The sequence below is a fragment of the Babylonia areolata genome, chromosome 20 (assembly GCF_041734735.1).
Source record: "Babylonia areolata isolate BAREFJ2019XMU chromosome 20, ASM4173473v1, whole genome shotgun sequence".
In the NCBI taxonomy this organism is placed as follows: Eukaryota; Metazoa; Mollusca; class Gastropoda; order Neogastropoda; family Buccinidae; genus Babylonia; species Babylonia areolata.
The window spans coordinates 31,481,117-31,500,338 of NC_134895.1; the positions used below are offsets into that span (position 1 = coordinate 31,481,117).

Consider the following 19,222-nt stretch of genomic DNA (forward strand, 5'->3'; position numbering starts at 1 on the left):
TCAATCAACGATTGAAATCCAATCCAATCCAAACCATTGTTCCTGTGGGACTGAAAAAACAGTCTGATATGGTGAAATAGGCAGACCAGTCACTCCGATTACAGCTCACTCTATCAATAATGCTTGGAACTGCTTTATGAACATGAGCACTGTGGTCTATTGAAGAACGAAGTATAAGCGAAATGAAGGAATCTTTGTTTAATCATTCATTCATTCATTCATTCATTCATTCATTCATTCTTGTTATCATTTCTTTCAAATCTGTTTATTCGTTTATCTATTTTCATAGAACTAGTCTCTTGGGCAGACACAGAAGAACTTCAATTAACACACATTTATGACATTAAAATTGTCAGTGAAATAGTACTTTTAATTTTGTTTGTACAGCTATTTTGTTTTCTATTGTGTGATCGTTCTCCAGCCTGGTAAACACCAGCCACGTTAAAGTATATATATATATATATATATATATATATATATATATATATGTGTGTGTGTGTGTGTGTGTGTGTGTGTGTGTGTGTAAAGAGAGAGAGAGAGAGAGAGGGGGGGGGGTCTTATCACAGCCTGGGTTAGCGTTCACAAGGACAAACTGTTGACCTTTAGTATAAACACAGATGAAAAATATAACAATATAGTCTATATTTTTGGAGGGTAATATATTCCTCCGTTTTTTTTTTCTGAAGACACCTTGGTTTGCCGATGGCAGTGAGAGACTGTCAAGCACCTTGCAAAGAAAACAAATAACAGTCATCAAGAACAGAAATACGATACACTCACAAAGTATGGTTTATAGCAACAGATGTGATAAATAAATATATATGGGGGGGGGGGGGGGTGTGGGGGGGGGAAGTAGGAGGGGATGTAAGAGGGTTGGGGGAGGGGGGGAGGGGGGCGAAGGCTAATCGCAAATAAAATGGCTGCCAGCGAAAAAAAAAAAAAAAAAAAAACTGGAAAGGAAGGTTTAACTCGAGGGTTGGCGGATTTATGAGTGCGGTGATAAATTACCACCACCGTTAACTGTTCGTGACTCCTAGCATCCGGCACTCAGCGCGGAACCTTGAGTGTGGAGCGTCATCCATTCCTGTCATCAGTCCTCGTGACGCGAAACAGTCAGTGTGTATGTTAGGCGCCGTCACCACACACACCCATCTGTTCCACAATTCATTAAATATATATATATGTTGCTTTTTTTTTAATGCTGAGTATACAATAATCTCTCTCTCTCTCTCCACACACACACACACACACACACACACACACACACACACACACACACGCACGCACACACACACACACACACACACACACACACACACGCACACACACACACACACATACACTAATAGATAGATAGATACATAGATAGATCAATTTATATTATCAATTTAAACATTTCAGCTATGCGAGGAGGGAATGGTTGTGTGAGAAGGGAGCAAAGTTGCAGGAAAAAGATATCTCTCTCTGTCTCCTCTCTGTCTCTCTCTCTCTGTCTCTCTGTGCTTTGGTGGGTTTTTTTCTTCTCTTTCTTGTGTGTGTGGTTTTGTTTTTTTTAGGGGTGGGTGGTGCGGGAGGGGGGGGGGCGAAAGGGTGGTATAGTTGAGGATTTGTTTTGCTTGTTTTGCTTGTTTGTTCTGAAATAATCATTGTCCATGCCAGATGTTGTGGGGGCTATAATTATGTGTGTGGAAAAAGGGTGAAGGCTGGATGGGAGTGGCTAAGAGTGCAAAACTGAACGGATGTGTGTGTGTGTGTGTGTGTGCGTGCGTGCGTGCGTGCGTGCGTGCGTGTGTGTGTGTGTGCGTGCGTGTGTGTGTGTGTGTAACTACGTATGTTTCTGTGCGAATGTGGAGTATGAGCATTGACTCAGTGCGGCAAACATGATCACTGGCACCATGTAACACGCCGGTGTGTCTCTTTCAGAGGAGACGTCCTCAGTTTGCCAGAAAGCACTAGGTCAGTACGATCTCAACATCATGTCAGGAAATGAGCATGGATGAGGATGACTACTGCTACTACTACAACAAACTACTACTACTACTACTACTACTATCATTATCATTATCATTATCATCAATGAGAAAGGGGGAGACGAAGAGCAGGAGGAGAACAACGAGGAGGGTGGAAGGGGAAGGAGAAGGAGGAGTATCGGGGGTTCTTCTTTGTTTTTTTTCTGAACATGTAAATTAATCTTGGATGCAGACTACCATCTGGTGTTGGTCACCGCCGTCAGGCGAATTTCCTTTAAATCGAAATGAATGTTCGAGTGGTTCATTAAAGGTCAGATAATTTGTGCTTTCGACACAAACTGATAAAGATCTAGCTTGTTCTTGCATGCAAATGCTCTCTCTCTCTCTCTCTCTCTCTCTCTCTCTCTCTCTCTCTCTCTCTCTTGTGGGTTGGTAGGGTGATGAAGAGACGGTGGTGAGAGGGGTGTTGGGTGTGAGTGTGAGGTGGATGGGGGGCCGGGATGGGGGTGGGGGGGGTCGTGAAATAAGCTCACTGATTATGAGGTGATAGCACAATCGCATGATCTGAGTTCTCTCGGAATGAGTCGTTACTTACCATTTAGTACAGTGATCAGTGTCCGTTAGCTGTGGTGTTTCGAAGAGTCAGATGGGCAAACAGTGTGCCGGTGGACTGTGTACGTTTGCATGGAACTAGTGACCTGTTCCTTGGCACGTTTCTGAACGTCATGGCAAGTCATGTTAAACCTTTCTTTTTTTGTGACTTTTTCTGTTTTATGTTATGAACAATGATTCTTAAAAATGATAATGTTTATATCTATTGTAAATTAAATTTATTCATCTCCACGGCTGCTCTAAGAAGGAAACAATGACTGCAATGACTGTCATTTATTCTCAATTGGAAGACATTTATTTCAACATACCTACATGTATGTAACGTTCACCAGCCGTCAAAACGAAACCAACGAAAACAATTAATCACACTCGTGAGCACCATGTAAGTGGTTAGCTCGTTGTTGCTCCGCTGTTTATGTGTACATGTATAACATGTTGTTGTTGTTTTTCTGAATAAAGATTTGTTTAATTAAACCGAATGGGCACAAGAGTTGTGAGCGTGCAGAACAATATTACAGACTCTGTTGTTTGTGTTTGTCAAGGCCCGTTTTATATGGCACTGCGATACAGAAACGAAACGTGGACAAAAACATTCAACAGGACATCAACGACGCAGTGATATCGGAAGTTAACAGTGGCTGTGGATCCAGAGTCAGCAGGACTGCCGTTCGTTCCCCCATCTCACCGTACAGGCGACTTCCAGTTTCTTGGGGATTGAGCATCCCAAATTCTTGAAATGATGAAACTCCAAAGCGAGAGTTAGTTTATCTATTTATTTATTGGTTTGTTTATTATTAAGACGTCTTGCAAAAGCACATATTTTTGAAGCTCTATGCGCTTCGGTCTGTAGAAGCAAATGTTTCGACCATACAGACTGACCGAAGCACAGTCAAGACAGGCACTAGACTTGTTTAGACCAAATGCGATGACGTTTGTAAACGGTGTGAAAGTTTGAAGAAAACAGCAACATATCTGGAATTTTCCAAGATTTTGTTAAATTTCCTGTGGCAGCAGGGAATCTAATCACGAAAGACAGTTTGGTGCCGTTCCGCTTCTTGTACGTAATCAATTATCTAGATTTAGTTCAGCAGTCAAGATGAATAGCGAGAATACAGTAGTGATCAGGATAAATAGGTACAGTAGTGATCAGGATAAACAGGTTTGTATTAAACTGTGACAAAGATGTGCTGTTGATTTCATGCTGTGTGGCGTTAGAAAACGACCCTCAGTATGATCTGATGGAGATTAAAGACTGCATTGTAAATCTAGAATACTGTACACGTCACTCAAAATGGTGACCTAAACATGCTGATTATTGGTGTAAACTGCCAAAGAGTGAGGTCATGATGAACTACACATCTTGATGACGAGATTGATGACTTTTATGGTAATTTTGAAAGAGTGTCAAAAGATAGTATTGTAAGTAATTTGAGTAAACAATACTGAATATTTGTTTGTTTAATTGCATTAGTAATTATGAATGGTTGCTATGAATGTAATTCGTATAGTGATTTCGTATAATGATATCAGACCCCATGGCTCCAGTGTAACTGATTACATCATACTGTCCAAGGATATGTTTTCTGTGTGTGTTGTGATTTGTGTGATGGGAGAAGGGGGTTCATGCATTAGTGTGCATGCTGAGGTATGAAGAAAAAAATGTCACCGGATGAAATGATTACTTCCTTTATCTACAGAGCATAATTGCTGAATGGACAATAAAATATATGCAGTATGAGTGTCTCACACACACACACACACACACACACACACACACACACACACACACACATACACACACACACACCAATACTGCCTGTGAGCAAGAGAATCAAGAGACAAAAATCAGATGACAAAGATACAGCCAGTCAGAAAGACAGAGATCGACTTCCGTAAAGGCGAAGAGAGAAAAACAGGAAGATAAATTTCAAAACACACACACACACACACACACACACACACACACACACACACACACACACACACACACACACACACACCATAAAAAGCCCACAAAACATCAAGGAAACACCAGGGGACTGCCATAGTTGATCCAAGAGAACATTTAATACATACACCACATCAATAACAAATTTCACATACCAAGCTCAATCAATTGTTGGTAATTGGGGGTGGGCTGTCGTCTAAAGGCATACGAGGATGTCGTCATGAACACTTTACATCTGGTCATTCACAAATGTTAAATAATCATCATCATAACTGTTTGATACCAACGGGTAACACGACATGAAGTGGAGAAACAACTGATACAGAAAACGACTTCGACTACGATGAGAGAGAACATACTCTCACATGTATACGCGCGCACGTATACATACAAACATACATAAAAGCGTACGCACGCACGCACGCACACACACATATACATACATACATACATACACACATATATACATACATTTGTGTATCGACACTAAGTTGAATTGCTACATGCACACACACACACACACACACACACACACACACACACACACACACGTACACATCACACCACACATACGCAGAGTCATACGTACAAATACACGTATAATCACACACACACACACACACACACACACACACACACACACACACACACACACACACACACACACACGTGCCTTTTTTGTAAGTAAAAACGTAGTGCGTGCACACACACACACACACACACACACACACACACACACACACACACACACACAGAAATTTGTGTATGTTCATCAAACATAAAAGATAACAACAACAGTGAGCAAACAACACAGCCGATGTTGTCGCAATAATTATTCCCTTCACGTTATGACCTCGAGGGCACTGAAATATCAGACAGTGTGGGACATCCAACCTATGTTCCAGATTAAGTGCTCTGGTTTTCCCGTTAATTCCCACCGCAGTGTCTCCCATCTAAGTGTTGTTCAGTTCAGTGAGTCCACTAACACGACATCCACATTGGCGACAGTCCACCGTGCAAACACGGACATTGTGTGTGTGTGTGTGTGTGTGTGTGTGTGGAGACCTATATAAAAAAAAAAAAAAGGACGTCAGAGTATTTCAGTGTTGTCGCTGTAACGGGGTGTCAATTTGTTGTTCTGTCGCTGTAACGATATGCTGTGCAGTATTCACAGTTATGTAACTACAGCAAGATGTGGCTGTGTTGATAAGTTTTATCGCTGTTAAAGACATATTGCTGTGTTCAATAATGAGATGTCGCTGTGATAAGTGTTATCGCTGTTAACGACATATTGCTGTGTTCAGTAATGAGATGTCACTGTGTTAAGTGTTATCGCTGTTAACGACATATTGCTGTGTTCAGTTCAATAATGAGATGTCAATGTGTTAAGTGTTATCGCTGTTAACGACATATTGCTGTGTTCAGTTCAGTAATAAGATACCACTGTGTTAAGTTTTATCGCTGTTAACGACATATTGCTGTGTTCAGTAATAAGATGTCAATGTGTTAAGTTTTATCGCTGTTAACGCCATATTGCTGTGTTCAGTAATGAGATGTCACTGTGTTAAGTTTTATCGCTGTTAACGCCATATTGCTGTGTTCAGTAATAAGATGTCAATGTGTTAAGTGTTATCGCTGTTAACGACATATTGCTGTGTTCAGTAATAAGATGTCAATGTGTTAAGTTTTATCGCTGTTAACGACATATTGCTGTGTTCAGTTCAGTAATGGGATGTCAATGTGTTAAGTTTTATCGCTGTTAACGCCATATTGCTGCGTTCAGTAACGAGATGTCAATGTGTTAAGTGTTATCGCTGTTAACGACATATTGCTGTGTTCAGTAACGAGATGTCAATGTGTTAAGTTTTATCGCTGTTAACGACATATTGCTGTGTTCAGTAATGGGATGTCACTGTGGTAAGTGTTATCGCTGTTAACGACATATTGCTGTGTTCAGTTCAGTAATGAGATGTCAATGTGTTAAGTTTTATCGCTGTTAACGCCATATTGCTGTGTTCAGTAATGAGATGTCACTGTGTTAAGTGTTATCGCTGTTAACGACATGTTGCTGTGTTCAGTTCAGTAATAAGATACCACTGTGTTAAGTTTTATCGCTGTTAACGACATATTGCTGTGTTCAGTAATGAGATGTCACTGTGTTAAGTGTTATCGCTGTTAACGACATATTGCTGTGTTCAGTAATAAGATGTCAATGTGTTAAGTGTTATCGCTGTTAACGACATATTGCTGTGTTCAGTAATAAGATGTCAGTGTGTTAAGTTTTATCGCTGTTAACGACATATTGCTGTGTTCAGTAGTAAGATGTCAATGTGTTAAGTGTTATCGCTGTTAACGACATATTGCTGTGTTCAGTAACGAGATGTCACTGTGTTAAGTTTTATCGCTGTTAACGACATATTGCTGTGTTCAGTAATAAGATGTCAAAGTGTTAAGTGTTATCGCTGTTAACGACATATTGCTGTGTTCAGTAATAAGATGTCAATGTGTTAAATGTTATCGCTGTTAACGACATATTGCTGTGTTCAGTAATAAGATGTCAAAGTGTTAAGTGTTATCGCTGTTAACGACATATTGCTGTGTTCAGTAACAAGATGTCACTGTGTTAAGTTTTATCGCTGTTAACGACATATTGCTGTGTTCAGTTCAGTAATGAGATGTCAATGTGTTAAGTTTTATCGCTGTTAACGCCATATTGCTGTGTTCAGTAACATGATGTCACTGTGTTAAGTTTTATCGCTGTTAACGCCATATTGCTGCGTTCAGTAACGAGATGTCACTGTGTTAAGTTTTATCGCTGTTAACGACATATTGCTGTGTTCAGTTCAGTAATGAGATGTCAATGTGTTAAGTTTTATCGCTGTTAACGCCATATTGCTGTGTTCAATAATGAGATGTCACTGTGTTAAGTTTTATCGCTGTTAACGACATATTGCTGTGTTCAATAATGAGATGTCACTGTGTTAAGTTTTATCGCTGTTAACGACATATTGCTGTGTTCAGTAACATGATGTCGCAGTAAATCAGGTTGTCGTCACAGAGGAAATGTCGCTTTGTTGGACTTGTTGAGCTGTAAACAATGGCTGCAGTGGGAAGCCCCATGTAACCTCCCCAACAAATGCATCTAAAGGCTCAAGCAGCTCAGTCGTAAATGCAGACTCTGGTCCAAGAGGTATGTCTATAAGACATTTTATTGTTATGTGCAATGTCGTTCTATATGCAAGGTAAAATTCAGGAAATATGTATAATTTAACCGCTTATTATAGTTTGTATATGATACCAAGGAGGGAAAGTACTATGTATTTTCGCTTTCCCCATTGGTATTATAAGTTAATAATAATAATAATAATAATAATAATAATAATAATAATAATAGTAATAATAATAGTAATAATAATAATATCAACAATGATAAGAATGATGATAATGATGATAATAACAAAAAAGAAAGAGCACACGATCAACAACAATATATGCACTTGTTGTTCTTCCCTCCTCAATTTTTTTTGTTTTCTTTTTCCAAATCCCATCAATCAGACACAAAAAATGGGGGAAAAAGAAAGAAATTTCAACGAAAATAAAAGGGTGGGGGTGTAAAGTAGAGTTGGGAGGGGTGTTAGCAGTAGAAACAATGCAAAATATGTGACAAACTTATCTCCCTCCCGTGTCTCAAAGATGTGAAATGTCTTTAAAGAATTACGTGGCCTATTCGAAAGCTGTCAACAGGCATTGAAGAAAAAAAAAACAACGATACCTTAATTTTCTTTTTCCCATCGTTTGATCCCGAAATACAAGCTAACATTTTTTGACGAGAACTTTGTAGCAATATAAAATTGTTTTAGGTCTGCTAAGATTCTGTACATGATATGCTTTCATATTTCGGGTTTTAGCTTATTTATTTATTTGAGGTTTCGTTTGTTTGTTTGTTTTTTGTGTTTTTTGTTTTGTTTTGTTGTTTGTTTGTTGTTGTTATCGTTTTTTGTGTTTGTTTGTTTGTTTGTTTTTGTTTTGTTTGGTTTGTTGTTGTTGTTGTTGTTTTTTTTGTTGTTGTTTTTTGTTTTTTTGTTTGTTTTTTTTTGGGGGGGTCGTTTGGAAAAAACCCCAAACTTTCCCCATAAAGAATGGTGGATTTACTTCACCGCAACACCCCCATCCCAACCCCACACCCTGGACAATTCTCATGAAACCCAACCCTTGGGCAGTTTTCACAAAGAAAGACAAGACAAGACAAGACAACAGGAGGATGACGTAAACTTTGGCAGTTTTGACAGTCACACCCCCCCCCCCCCCCCCCCCCCACACACACACACCCCACCCCCTTCCCCACCTCCCTGCCCCCTCCCAACCATGATCAACTCTTGACCATGCCCCTCCTCTGGGCCATTTGGATATGACAAAAGATGCAACCACTGGCAGTTTCAACACTATCCAGTACTGGACAGTCTATTAAGTATTACTGAACGTGGGCTAGCATCTGAACAGTTATATTGCCGGACCCGACCATTGCAAGTCAGAGTGTACAGTCCAAGGAGTAATAACGGCGGTAAAGACTTAACGCCTTGATAAAAGATTCAACACAGTACAAAATGATGATGCTTCGCGAATTAATGGTCTCTTTGCTGTGGCGCTGTGCCCAGAGTCTTCAATATCACTGATTGTTTCGGTGTCTGGTGACAGAAACGAGATCTGGCCGATGGTGGTTGGTTTTTTATTTTTTATTTTTTTATTTTTTTTTATTTGTTTTTTTCTTGCAAGCGTCAGTGCAGATACAGTGTTTGCGCATCACGGGTTAATGAAATCATATCACCTCTACACACACAGACACACGTCTATCGATGCCAGGAGGTGTGGAGGAGGAGGTACTGGCGGTATTTTTCAAGGTCCACAGGAGACACACCCGACAACGTCGTGAGCGACAGGGGCGAGGCGAAGGCGCTGCCTACCCCCCCTGGGGCGCCGCCCCCCGCCCCTGCCCTCAAGGCGGCCAGGGAGGGCAGGGTGGGGAGACCCCCCAGTGAGGAGTGCCGGGGGTAGGCCGCCGACAGCAGGGCTGCGGGGGAGGGGTGGGGGTGGGAGTGGTGGGTGGGGGACGTCCCCCGGATCTTGACGCCGCTGCTCAACACGTCTGTCCGCAGGGAGGAGGAGGAGGTGATGACGGGGGCTGAGGAGGAGGAGGAGGAAGGAGAGGTGCAGGATGAGGCGGAGGACGAGGTGGTGGAAGGGGTGCCGATCAGCCTGTCGATGCTGAACGCCGGTTTGGAGGTGGTGGTAGGGGTGGAGGGGGTGGTGGGGGTGGTGCCGCTGGCGGTGACCGAGACGGTGGAGGGGGGTGGATTCAAGGAGGGGGCCGAGGAAGAGGAGGAAGAGGAGGAAGGAGTGACGGGGAGGTGGCTTTGCGGGGCCGGTGGGGAGGAGGGGGAAGGGGCAGGCGGCGGGGATGGGGAGGCCTTCTCCTTGAGCTGCTCCATCTTGCTCTCCGCCTTGTGGAAGGGGCCGTGGGGCGGAGGCCCGGCCACCAGGGCCGGCAGGGACAGGTGAGGACCCATGCCCGTCAGCGCCGCCATGCTGGAGAAGCCGGCAGGGGAGGGGTGGGGCGACAGGTGGGGGGTGGCCGACACCCGGGAGTACTCGCTCTGCAGCAGCGACTGCTGCACCAGCTGGGACATGTAGGGGCTGTAGGGGGGCAGCCCGCCCAGCCCCCCGCCCCCCGGGAATGGAATGGAGGAGTGGTGGGGGTGGTGAGGGTGGTGGGGGTGCTGGCGGGGGGCGAGATGGGGGTGACTGTTCGCCGCCATGGCGGCGGCGGCGGCGGCAGCGGCAAAGTAGGGATGGTGGGGGTTGAAGTAAGGATCCCCGGCGCACATGAAGGCCGTGGACTGGGACATCAAGTCTGCCTGCTGAACACGTTTGTAGCGCTTCCGGCGCCGGAGGAAACTGCCGTTGTCGAACATGTCTTCACTGGCGGGGTCCAGGGTCCAGTAGTTGCCCTTGCCCGGGTTACCCGGCTCTCGGGGGATCTTGACGAAGCAGTCGTTCAGGGAGAGGTTGTGGCGGATGCTGTTCTGCCAGGCCGGAAACTTCTCCCGGAAGTACGGAAAGCGGTTCATGATGAACTCGCAAATCCCTGACAGCGTCAGCCGTTTCCTCGGCGACTGCAGGATGGACATGGTGATGAGGGCGATGTAGGAGTAGGGCGGCTTCACCAGGTTGGACTTCTTCTTGCTCCCGTCCTTCTTCCCTTTGCTCTCGTCGCTGGAGTCGTCCTGACTGCCGTTGGTCAGTGCTTGCCGGTTGTTGTCCTCGCCGTCGTAGTCCACCTCTTCCTTCATGCGGTCCAGGTCCGCCTTCAGCCGCTCCAGGTCCGTCACGTACTGTCCGTTCTCCAAGAGCTGGCCGGTCGGCAAGTCCTCGAAGCTGTCATTGCACTTGTTGTCGTTCTCCACGTCTTCGTCGGCCATGCTCTCCAGGTTGTCGTGATGCTGGTCCATGAGGTTGTCCCGGTGCCCGCTGTCGTTCTGCTGCCCCTCCTGCCCCTCCCAAGGGGTGGGGGTGGACCTGGAACGGGGGTGGTGGAGAGGGGAGGTTGGTGGTGAGTCCACCTCCAGCGGTGGGTCGTCATCCACGTCAATGTTCTCGTCAGTGTTGGTGGCGGAGGCGGAATGGTTTTCGTCCTGAAACTGGTACCTGCCCACATCGTCCGTGAAGCGCGAGCTGTTCCCGATCCCTGTCTCCCTCTTGGAGTCGGAAGTCTCCATGTCCACACTGTCTTTGTTACTGTCACGACCAGAGCCAAACAACGCTGAGGACGACGTCTCCAGTCTCTGGCTGTCGCCCACACTGACTGCACTGTCCCTGACCCGGCCCCCCTCACTGTCGCTCCCTTCCTGCTGGTCCTCGTTGGGAGACGTCCTGTGCCCTGCCCCTACCTCCTGCTGGGGAATAGGAGGCTGAGGAGGAGGAGGAGGGGAATGTTGAGGAGGTTCCGGAGACTCGGGCGTTGAGGACCTGGACTCGCGCTGAGCCATGGTGGAGGCGTTGTTGAGATACACCGGCGTCATGGGAGGAGGGGCGGCGTGCTGCATCAGGCGGCTGTGCACGAAGGACGCTTCAGCCAGAGACCCGTCCAAGCACAGTCCCCCGAACGGCCTCCCGGGTCCCAAGTTCTGGTGCTGGAAGACCATGGAGTGAGACAGCTGCGACGCCATCGGCTTCTGCAGCTCCAGAATCCCACGGTGGCTGAAGGCGTGGGAGAGGGGCTGGTGGTGGTGGTGGTGGTGGCGGGGCAAGGAGGGGTGGTGGTGGCTGGGGTTGGAGCTGGGAGGGAAGGGGGCGCCTTGGTCCATCCTCAGAGGCATCTCAGCGACCTCCGGAGACTGGACCCAGCGGGACACACACAAGTTCCTAACGACCTGCAGCAAGGAACAGAACAACCAGGTGATCAGTGGCATGCCTTTTAGGGGACAAACTGTGCTGTGTGGGTGTTCAGTTCATGTCACTTCAGTTTGGGTTTTAAAAGGCCAGCGGACCACACAGAATCATTTCAGGGTTGAAGACACGTCACGACACCAAATCACGTCACGCCACTACTAAAACACGTCACCGCACCACTAAAACTCAAGTCACAAGGCCAGAACACGTCACAAGACCAAAACATGTCAGGTCACACAAAACCAAGGAACGTCATCAAATCTACAATGTCAAATCACAAAAGCTCTGCTGAACCTGAAGAGGGAAAGGCCCAACTGCAATCATATCACAGTAAATGATCTCAGAGCAGTCAGGTCTCTGTTGCAGGCCATTCCACCACATCTCACCACGTCCAAAGAATTACTCAACTACATACATAAATGCATTAATTAATGGCCACAACTGATACAAAAAATATAAAGAAAAACAAAAATAAAGGGTCTAATCTAAAACAAAAAACAAACATTGGTAAAATAACATATAATGCGATTAAAAGGAAAAAAAAAACGAAAAAATTCCCAATAACCAAACAATAAACACACTTCCAAGGAATGGACCTTTCGAAATTCCGTATCTTTTTGTTTTCATGTATATCTATATCTATTTATTTTATTTCTTCTTCTTTTTTTTTTTATTTATAAATAATCATTATCATCATTATGATGATGATCATTATTAATTCATCTAGATAAATATTAAAAAATTGACCTGTTTTTATTGCTTATCTATTTTATTTCATTTATATTATTTTAGCTTCTTTTATTTTATTTGATCTTCTTCTTCTCTTTTTTTTCCCCCTTCTCTTTATTTTATGCAAATGTATTACTCATTCCTCGTAAACTTTCACGGATTTGCGACGGGGGAAGGAGAGGGCCAGAGGTGGAGGTGGAGGTGGGTGTGGGGTTCAAACCCTCTCCTTACAGACTATTAACTCTCTCCATACGAACGGCGAAAGAGACGACGTTAACAGCGTTTCACCCCAATTACCATCATCAATATATTGCAAGCGGAAGGCTCTCATCAGTATACTGAAGACGTGAATGTTGACAACGAATACCACAATTCTGACGACGGAAGCTAAAGGTTGGGTCATTCAGACACCCACTGGACATCCGAGGGGTCTGTGTAGAGGAGAAGAGAGGACTGGCCGTACTGAGTGAGTTAAAGCTCATGTTGCTGTTTTGTTCCTCCTGATGGGGAAGGTTAGCAGGCACAGCAGCCGCAGCTGTTTCCTACCGTGGAGTGCTCATCGGGCTGCCTAATTTCTCCTCCTTGTGTGTGTGTGTGTGTGTGTGTGTCTGTGTCTGTGTGTGTCTGTGTGTGTGTGTGTGTGTGTCTGTGTCTGTGTGTGTCTGTGTGTGTGTGTGTGTGTGTGTGTCTGTGTCTGTGTCTGTGTGTGTGTGTGTGTGTCTGTGCGTGCGTACGTGCGTGGGTGCGTGTGTGTGTGTCTGTGTGTGTGTGTGTGTCTGTGTGTGTCTGTGCGTGCGTGGGTGCGCGCGCGCGTGTGTGTGTGTGTGTGTGTGTGTGTGTGTGTGTGTTCATTACTTTTTTTTTTTTTTCTTTTTTTTTTTTTTTTTACTTATCAGATAAATCACTGAGAACAATAAAGATCGAAAGAACAGCGACGAACAAAACAAAACAAACAAACAAAAAAAAAAACGATAAATAACAAAAAGTAAAAGAAGAAGAAAAAAAAGAAAAAAAAGAAAAGAAAAGAGGAATATTAAGACAAAACCAACAAAGACAACAGAAATCCGGTGACGCCTCAAAATATAACCGAACCTTTTCTCTTGTCTTCATAACAAAAATATGGGGGGCGGGGGAGGAGGGGGGGGGGGGGGGGACAAGTATAAAACCATTGGGAAAAGAAAGGGAGAGAAAGTAAGAGAGACAGAAAGAAAAGAAACACATAAAGAAAATACGAGGAACAAACTAGGAAGTAGAAAGAACAGAAAGGGAGAAGGAGGAGGAGGGGGAAAAAAAAGAAAGAAAGAAAGAATAAACCGCTTGATTTTGAATGTATGGGAGATGAAATGAAGGGAAGAAAGCAGGACTGATAATTAAGTCAAGCTAAAGGAATACGGAAGAACAGAAAGAAAGAATGAATGAATGGAAGAAGGAAGGAAGGAAGGAATGAATGAATGAATGAATGAAAGCCTTTGGGATTTAACTGTAACAGGGTAATCGTGGCATGATACCAAACACTTGACGTTATCTAAGAATTCCACTTGTTCTGTCTTTAAAATAAAATTCTATTCCTTTCGACCCGACAAATCTTGACAAATATAATAAACATCACCATAAAAAACACACCAACAAAAACACAACAACAACAACCACAATACCTATAATAATAATAATAATAATAATAATAAATCACAATAAAAAGCACACCAACAAAAACACAATAACAACAACAATACCATAATAATAATAATAATAGACTATTTAAAAAATGGGAAGGCGTATGGTATATTGATATGCGTGGGTTTGGTCGATTGGCTGTTCATCCCCTCACGTGGATGAGACAATAAACAATGTCCCGTGTGCAACACAGACTTAGCGGACATAAAAGAACCCACAGCAATAAAAAAAATAAAAAAAAAAAGAAGAAAAGATTTCCCTGCGAAATTCTAAAGAAAGAAAACTACGTTTTGATAGTGCACCAAACACACTTGCAGACAGAACAAAAAACAAAAAGAAGAAAAAAAATGTGGCGCTGTATTGTGGCGAAGCGCTCTACCTGTAAAGAGCTGCCCGGTTTTCATAAAGAGAAATTTGTTGTGACAAAAAAAATAATCCAATCCAGTCTAGTTCAATACAATGCAATACAATACAATATGATAGGCCTACGATACAATACTATTCACACACTGTCCTTCTCCAACCTAGCTACCTGTAACTTATGTAATAGATAAATAGCATATCGTGTACAGATGTTCATAATGCCCAAGACTGTTTAAACTATCTTATTTCGCTCTCTGGTGAACTTGTTACTCGAGAACTGTCACCGCAACAGACTTTCAATGCCGAAAGCATTTATAAAGAACTGACAAAAATGCATATTCACTGTCTGGATATAATTTCGTTTTCATTTTCTTTACTGAAACACACATGGCGCCTATCTTCGGTCAGAGATCAAACTCTAGCGCTTTACAGTCATTTGCAGAACAAGCTGTCTACCTGGGTAGAGCCGACTGACAACTGCCCTCAGGCGCTCATCATTCGTTTCCGGTGTCATTTCAGTCAGGCTCCAGTCACACGCACACATACACTTTTTTTGTTGTTGTTGTTTTTGTTTTTGTTTTTTTGTTGTTTTTTTTGCTTTGTATCGGATTGTTGCGGTGGGTGTATTTTGTCTCAATTTATTTAGACTGATAACGAAATTTAAAATTGATTATTCTTGAATAATTTTGTTCAGGCTAACTCGTACCGTGAAAACATAGCCGAGTGCATTCACAACTTCAGGGATAACGTGTGTGGAATGTCACAGGAAGAAAAAGGATTCCATGACAAGTGCGTATTGTTTGTTTGCAATGTTTGTTCTTGACAAGCATTGTCACGTGAACATTTGATTCGCGTTTTAAAAGTTAATGTCATGTTTATAATACGATAGAATTTTCAATGCTGTTAACGAAAAAGAACAAGAAAAAAAAGGAAATCAGATTTATAACATGACGGCATCGTTAATGCTATCAACAAACACTAACGACACGTTAAAGTCACTCGAAACTATATTTATGTTTTCTGTTTTCTTTTTCTTTGCTTTTTGTTGTTGTTGTTGTTGTTGTTGTTGTTGTTGTTGATGATGATGATGAAATACAAAAATGCACTTGATAATCGTCAAGAATAAAACGGAGAAAGAAAGAAAGAAATAAGTATTTGGTTAATTAGCCATCTGCTGTAATACGTATCGGACACGAGCAACAGAACGAAAACGTTTGCAAGAAGTCAGAGAGAGAGAGAGATGGGGGTGGGGGGGGGATGAGAGACAGACAGAGACAGAGAGAGACAAAGAGACAGAGAAAGATTATACGATGATGATAACCACAACTATTTCCAAGTGATGACAGCAATACCTATGGCTGAAAAAAAAAGAGAGAAAAGTCTTGGTGCGGGCGTGTACGTATAGATAAACACCAAACATAATTATGCGAATACTGATGAGTATAGTTGTGATCCAATTAAAAAAATATATTAGGTGAGAGAGAGAGAAGAAGAAGAAGAGAGAGAAGGGGGGGGGGGGGTGCAGGGGTGTGAAAGGCAATTCCAAAACATTGGCAAGACACGAGAAAAATAAACACACACAAACAACAACAACAACATCAACAACCAAAATCGGCACAAGGTTCTCTCTCCACAGCTGCTGCTGTCGCTTGCAGCATGAAAAGAGTGCCAGAACACAGTCACAGCTGGTCTGGTGCCTGGGGCTGTAGCGGCGGGAAGGAGTGAGGGGAAGAGGGGGTGTGTGGGTGGCCGGAGGGTGTGTGGGTGGCCGGTGGATGTGTGGGGGGCCGGGGGATGTGGGGGGGGGGGGCGGGGTTTGTGTGGGGGGGGCCGGGGGGTGTGTGGGGAGCCGGGGGCGTCGGGGGTGTGGAGTTGGGGGGGGTGGGCGGAAGTCGGAATGGGAAGATTGGGGACACACTATGGTGGTGCACATGACAGAGATGATACGGAAAAAAACAACAACAACAAAAACATACAAACAAACAAACAAACAAAAAAAACACCAAAAAACAAAGACAGGTCCATTGTCGCGTCAATTCCTGTTTCTTCACTGTTTCACTCCTTAATGTGATTCATTATCACCCCACCCCACCTCCAAACTTAACCCTACCCCACCGCAAAAAAGCACTCACCCATTCTTTTGGTTAATATCCACCAATGTTTTTCATTTATTTAGTTAGGTGTTTTGTTCTTTAACTCACTCAGTACGGCCAGTCCTCTCTTCTCCTCTACACAGACCCCTCGGATGTCCAGTGGGTGTCTGAATGACCCAGCCTTTAGCTTCCGTCGTCAGAATTGTGGTATTCTCTGTCAACATTCACCTCTTCAGTATAAGAGCGTTCCGTTTGCAATATTTTGATGATGGTAATTGGGGTGAAACGCTGTTAACGTCGTCCCTTTCGCCGTTCGTATGGAAAGAGTTAATCAATTGTTTAATTACCTAATCAACTATTTGTCTATCTTTTTTTTTTTTTTAATTTTCTATTCATTTATGTATTTATTTATCTAGTTGTTTATTCATTCACTCACCTGCCCGCACCGCTACAGTGCCCATCCACTCTTTCTGTTCACATCCCTTTTATGATTAATGTATTTATCTGGTTATTCTAATTATCAATCAGTTCGTTTGTAATATCAGTCTGTGTCCGTCACGAAAGCTGTTTTTACTCCCGATGTTCGCTCCCTTGTGTCCGTCTTTGCTTGACCGTGTAAAACGTGGATGGATTTTCCGGCAATGTTTATTTATTTATTTTATTTATTTATTTAGTTATTTAGTTATTTTGTAACAGTGGATGACAACAATTGCAGGTAACAACAACCCTTCCGTTATTTCAAAATTATTTACAAAGATTAAAAAAAGTGACATGTAAAATATAAACCATTCAAAGACTGCAATTGGGTGGGCCGTTTGTATGCCAGAAATGACTGCTGTTTCGTCCCTTCTGAAGTCCTCAGATATATATATATATATATATATATATATATATATATATATATATATATATATATATATATATATATCGGCATTGTCAGTGAAATATAATTATATACATCGGCATTGTCAATGAAATATAATTATATATATCGGCATTGTCAGTGAAGTATAATTATATATATCGGCATTGTCAGTGAAATATCATCATACTGGTAGTACGGCTGCAGAAGCACTCCAAAAGACTTTAGAGAATATCCAATCATTCATTGACTTTTTTTTTTTTATTATTCATGCGTTCATTCATTCGGTTAAAAAATACATATTTCTTTGTTTGTTTGGATATGTACTGCTTTCGCCCTTTTTTTTTTTTTTTTTTTTTTTTGTTCAGTCCTTGGCTGTGACGTTTCTTCTATGGATTTTTAATTTCTGCGTTCAAATCTAAAAAAAATTTCTTATGATTTCAAATAGTTCGAATAAATGTACACATTAAAGAGACCATTTGTTTTGTGTGGTAAACTTTCTTCTGGTTTTTTTGTTGTTGTTGTTGTTGTTGTTTGTGTTGTGGTTTTTTAGTGTGTGTTTTTTTGTTGTTGTTTTTTTTTTTGTTTGTTTGTTTTTTTTTGGGGGGTTGATTTTGGTTGTTGTTTTTTTCTCACATGTACGTTTACACACACCGCTGCCACCCACCCTAACTCCCAGGGATTTCAGTTTTATTGTTGCTGTTCAGCAGGAATCACACTCGAGTCATAAACGTTTGGTTATTTTCGTTTGTTGTTTGTTTTTTGTTGTTTTTGTTTTTGTTGTTGTTTTTGTTTGTTTGTTTTTTTTCTTATTTTCGAAATTCTTTTATGAGTCAGTCTGAATCAAAACAAACAATAGTCTCCGCTGACTGGAATTAGAATCACTCCTGAAACCTCTCTACCATGTTGCAGCGTTTTTGTAGTGAGAAGGAACTATTCAAAGTTGATGCTTTTGTTGATCGTTTAGCGCCACTTTTGGACAACATGTTTTCGTTACCATGATAACCACAATGAGGAGGAATTAAGTAGGATAGTACACGTGAACCTCTCAGTGACAAGAAGTGAATTAAATGACTAAAAGATACTTTCATTCCGGAGAAGACATGTCCATTCTCACTGCAGAACACGCAGCAATGTTTAAGGCCTTTAACGTTTGGACCGACCCCACCCACCCCCTAAAAACAAAAAAAAAAAAACAAACAAACAAAACACACACACACACACAAAAACAAAACATTGACTCAAAGTCGGTAGCCTGATACATTATATCTGATCTTTTGAACACAAAGACTAGGTCTGAACTCATAGTCGAAATCAGTAGTTTTGTGTGTGGTGGGGGTGGTTTATGTGTGTGTGTGTGTGTGTGTGTGTGTGTGTGTGTGTGTGTGTGTGTGTGTGTGTGTGTGTGTTGTGTGTGTTTACTACGTCGTGATCCTTTGCATTATCAAAATCTGTTCTTGTGGAGCGAAAACTGTTGAGATAATAAACACTATCCTTCATAAGACTAAACTATGGAAATGTTTCA

General features: G+C 42.6%; 1 protein-coding gene across 2 annotated transcripts in view; it reads right to left on the minus strand.

Moving 5' to 3' along the window:
• Window positions 1-8,910: 8,910 nt before the first annotated feature.
• The window catches only part of LOC143294878 (uncharacterized), a 24,272-nt gene continuing 13,960 nt past the window's right edge, over window positions 8,911-19,222 (minus strand). For both annotated transcript variants that reach the window (XM_076606398.1, XM_076606397.1), the window contains exon 2: window positions 8,911-11,957. In XM_076606398.1, the coding sequence (XP_076462513.1) occupies window positions 9,378-11,903 (2,526 nt within the window). In that variant the 5' untranslated portion in view covers window positions 11,904-11,957 and the 3' untranslated portion in view covers window positions 8,911-9,377. The remainder of the gene's footprint in view (window positions 11,958-19,222) is intronic.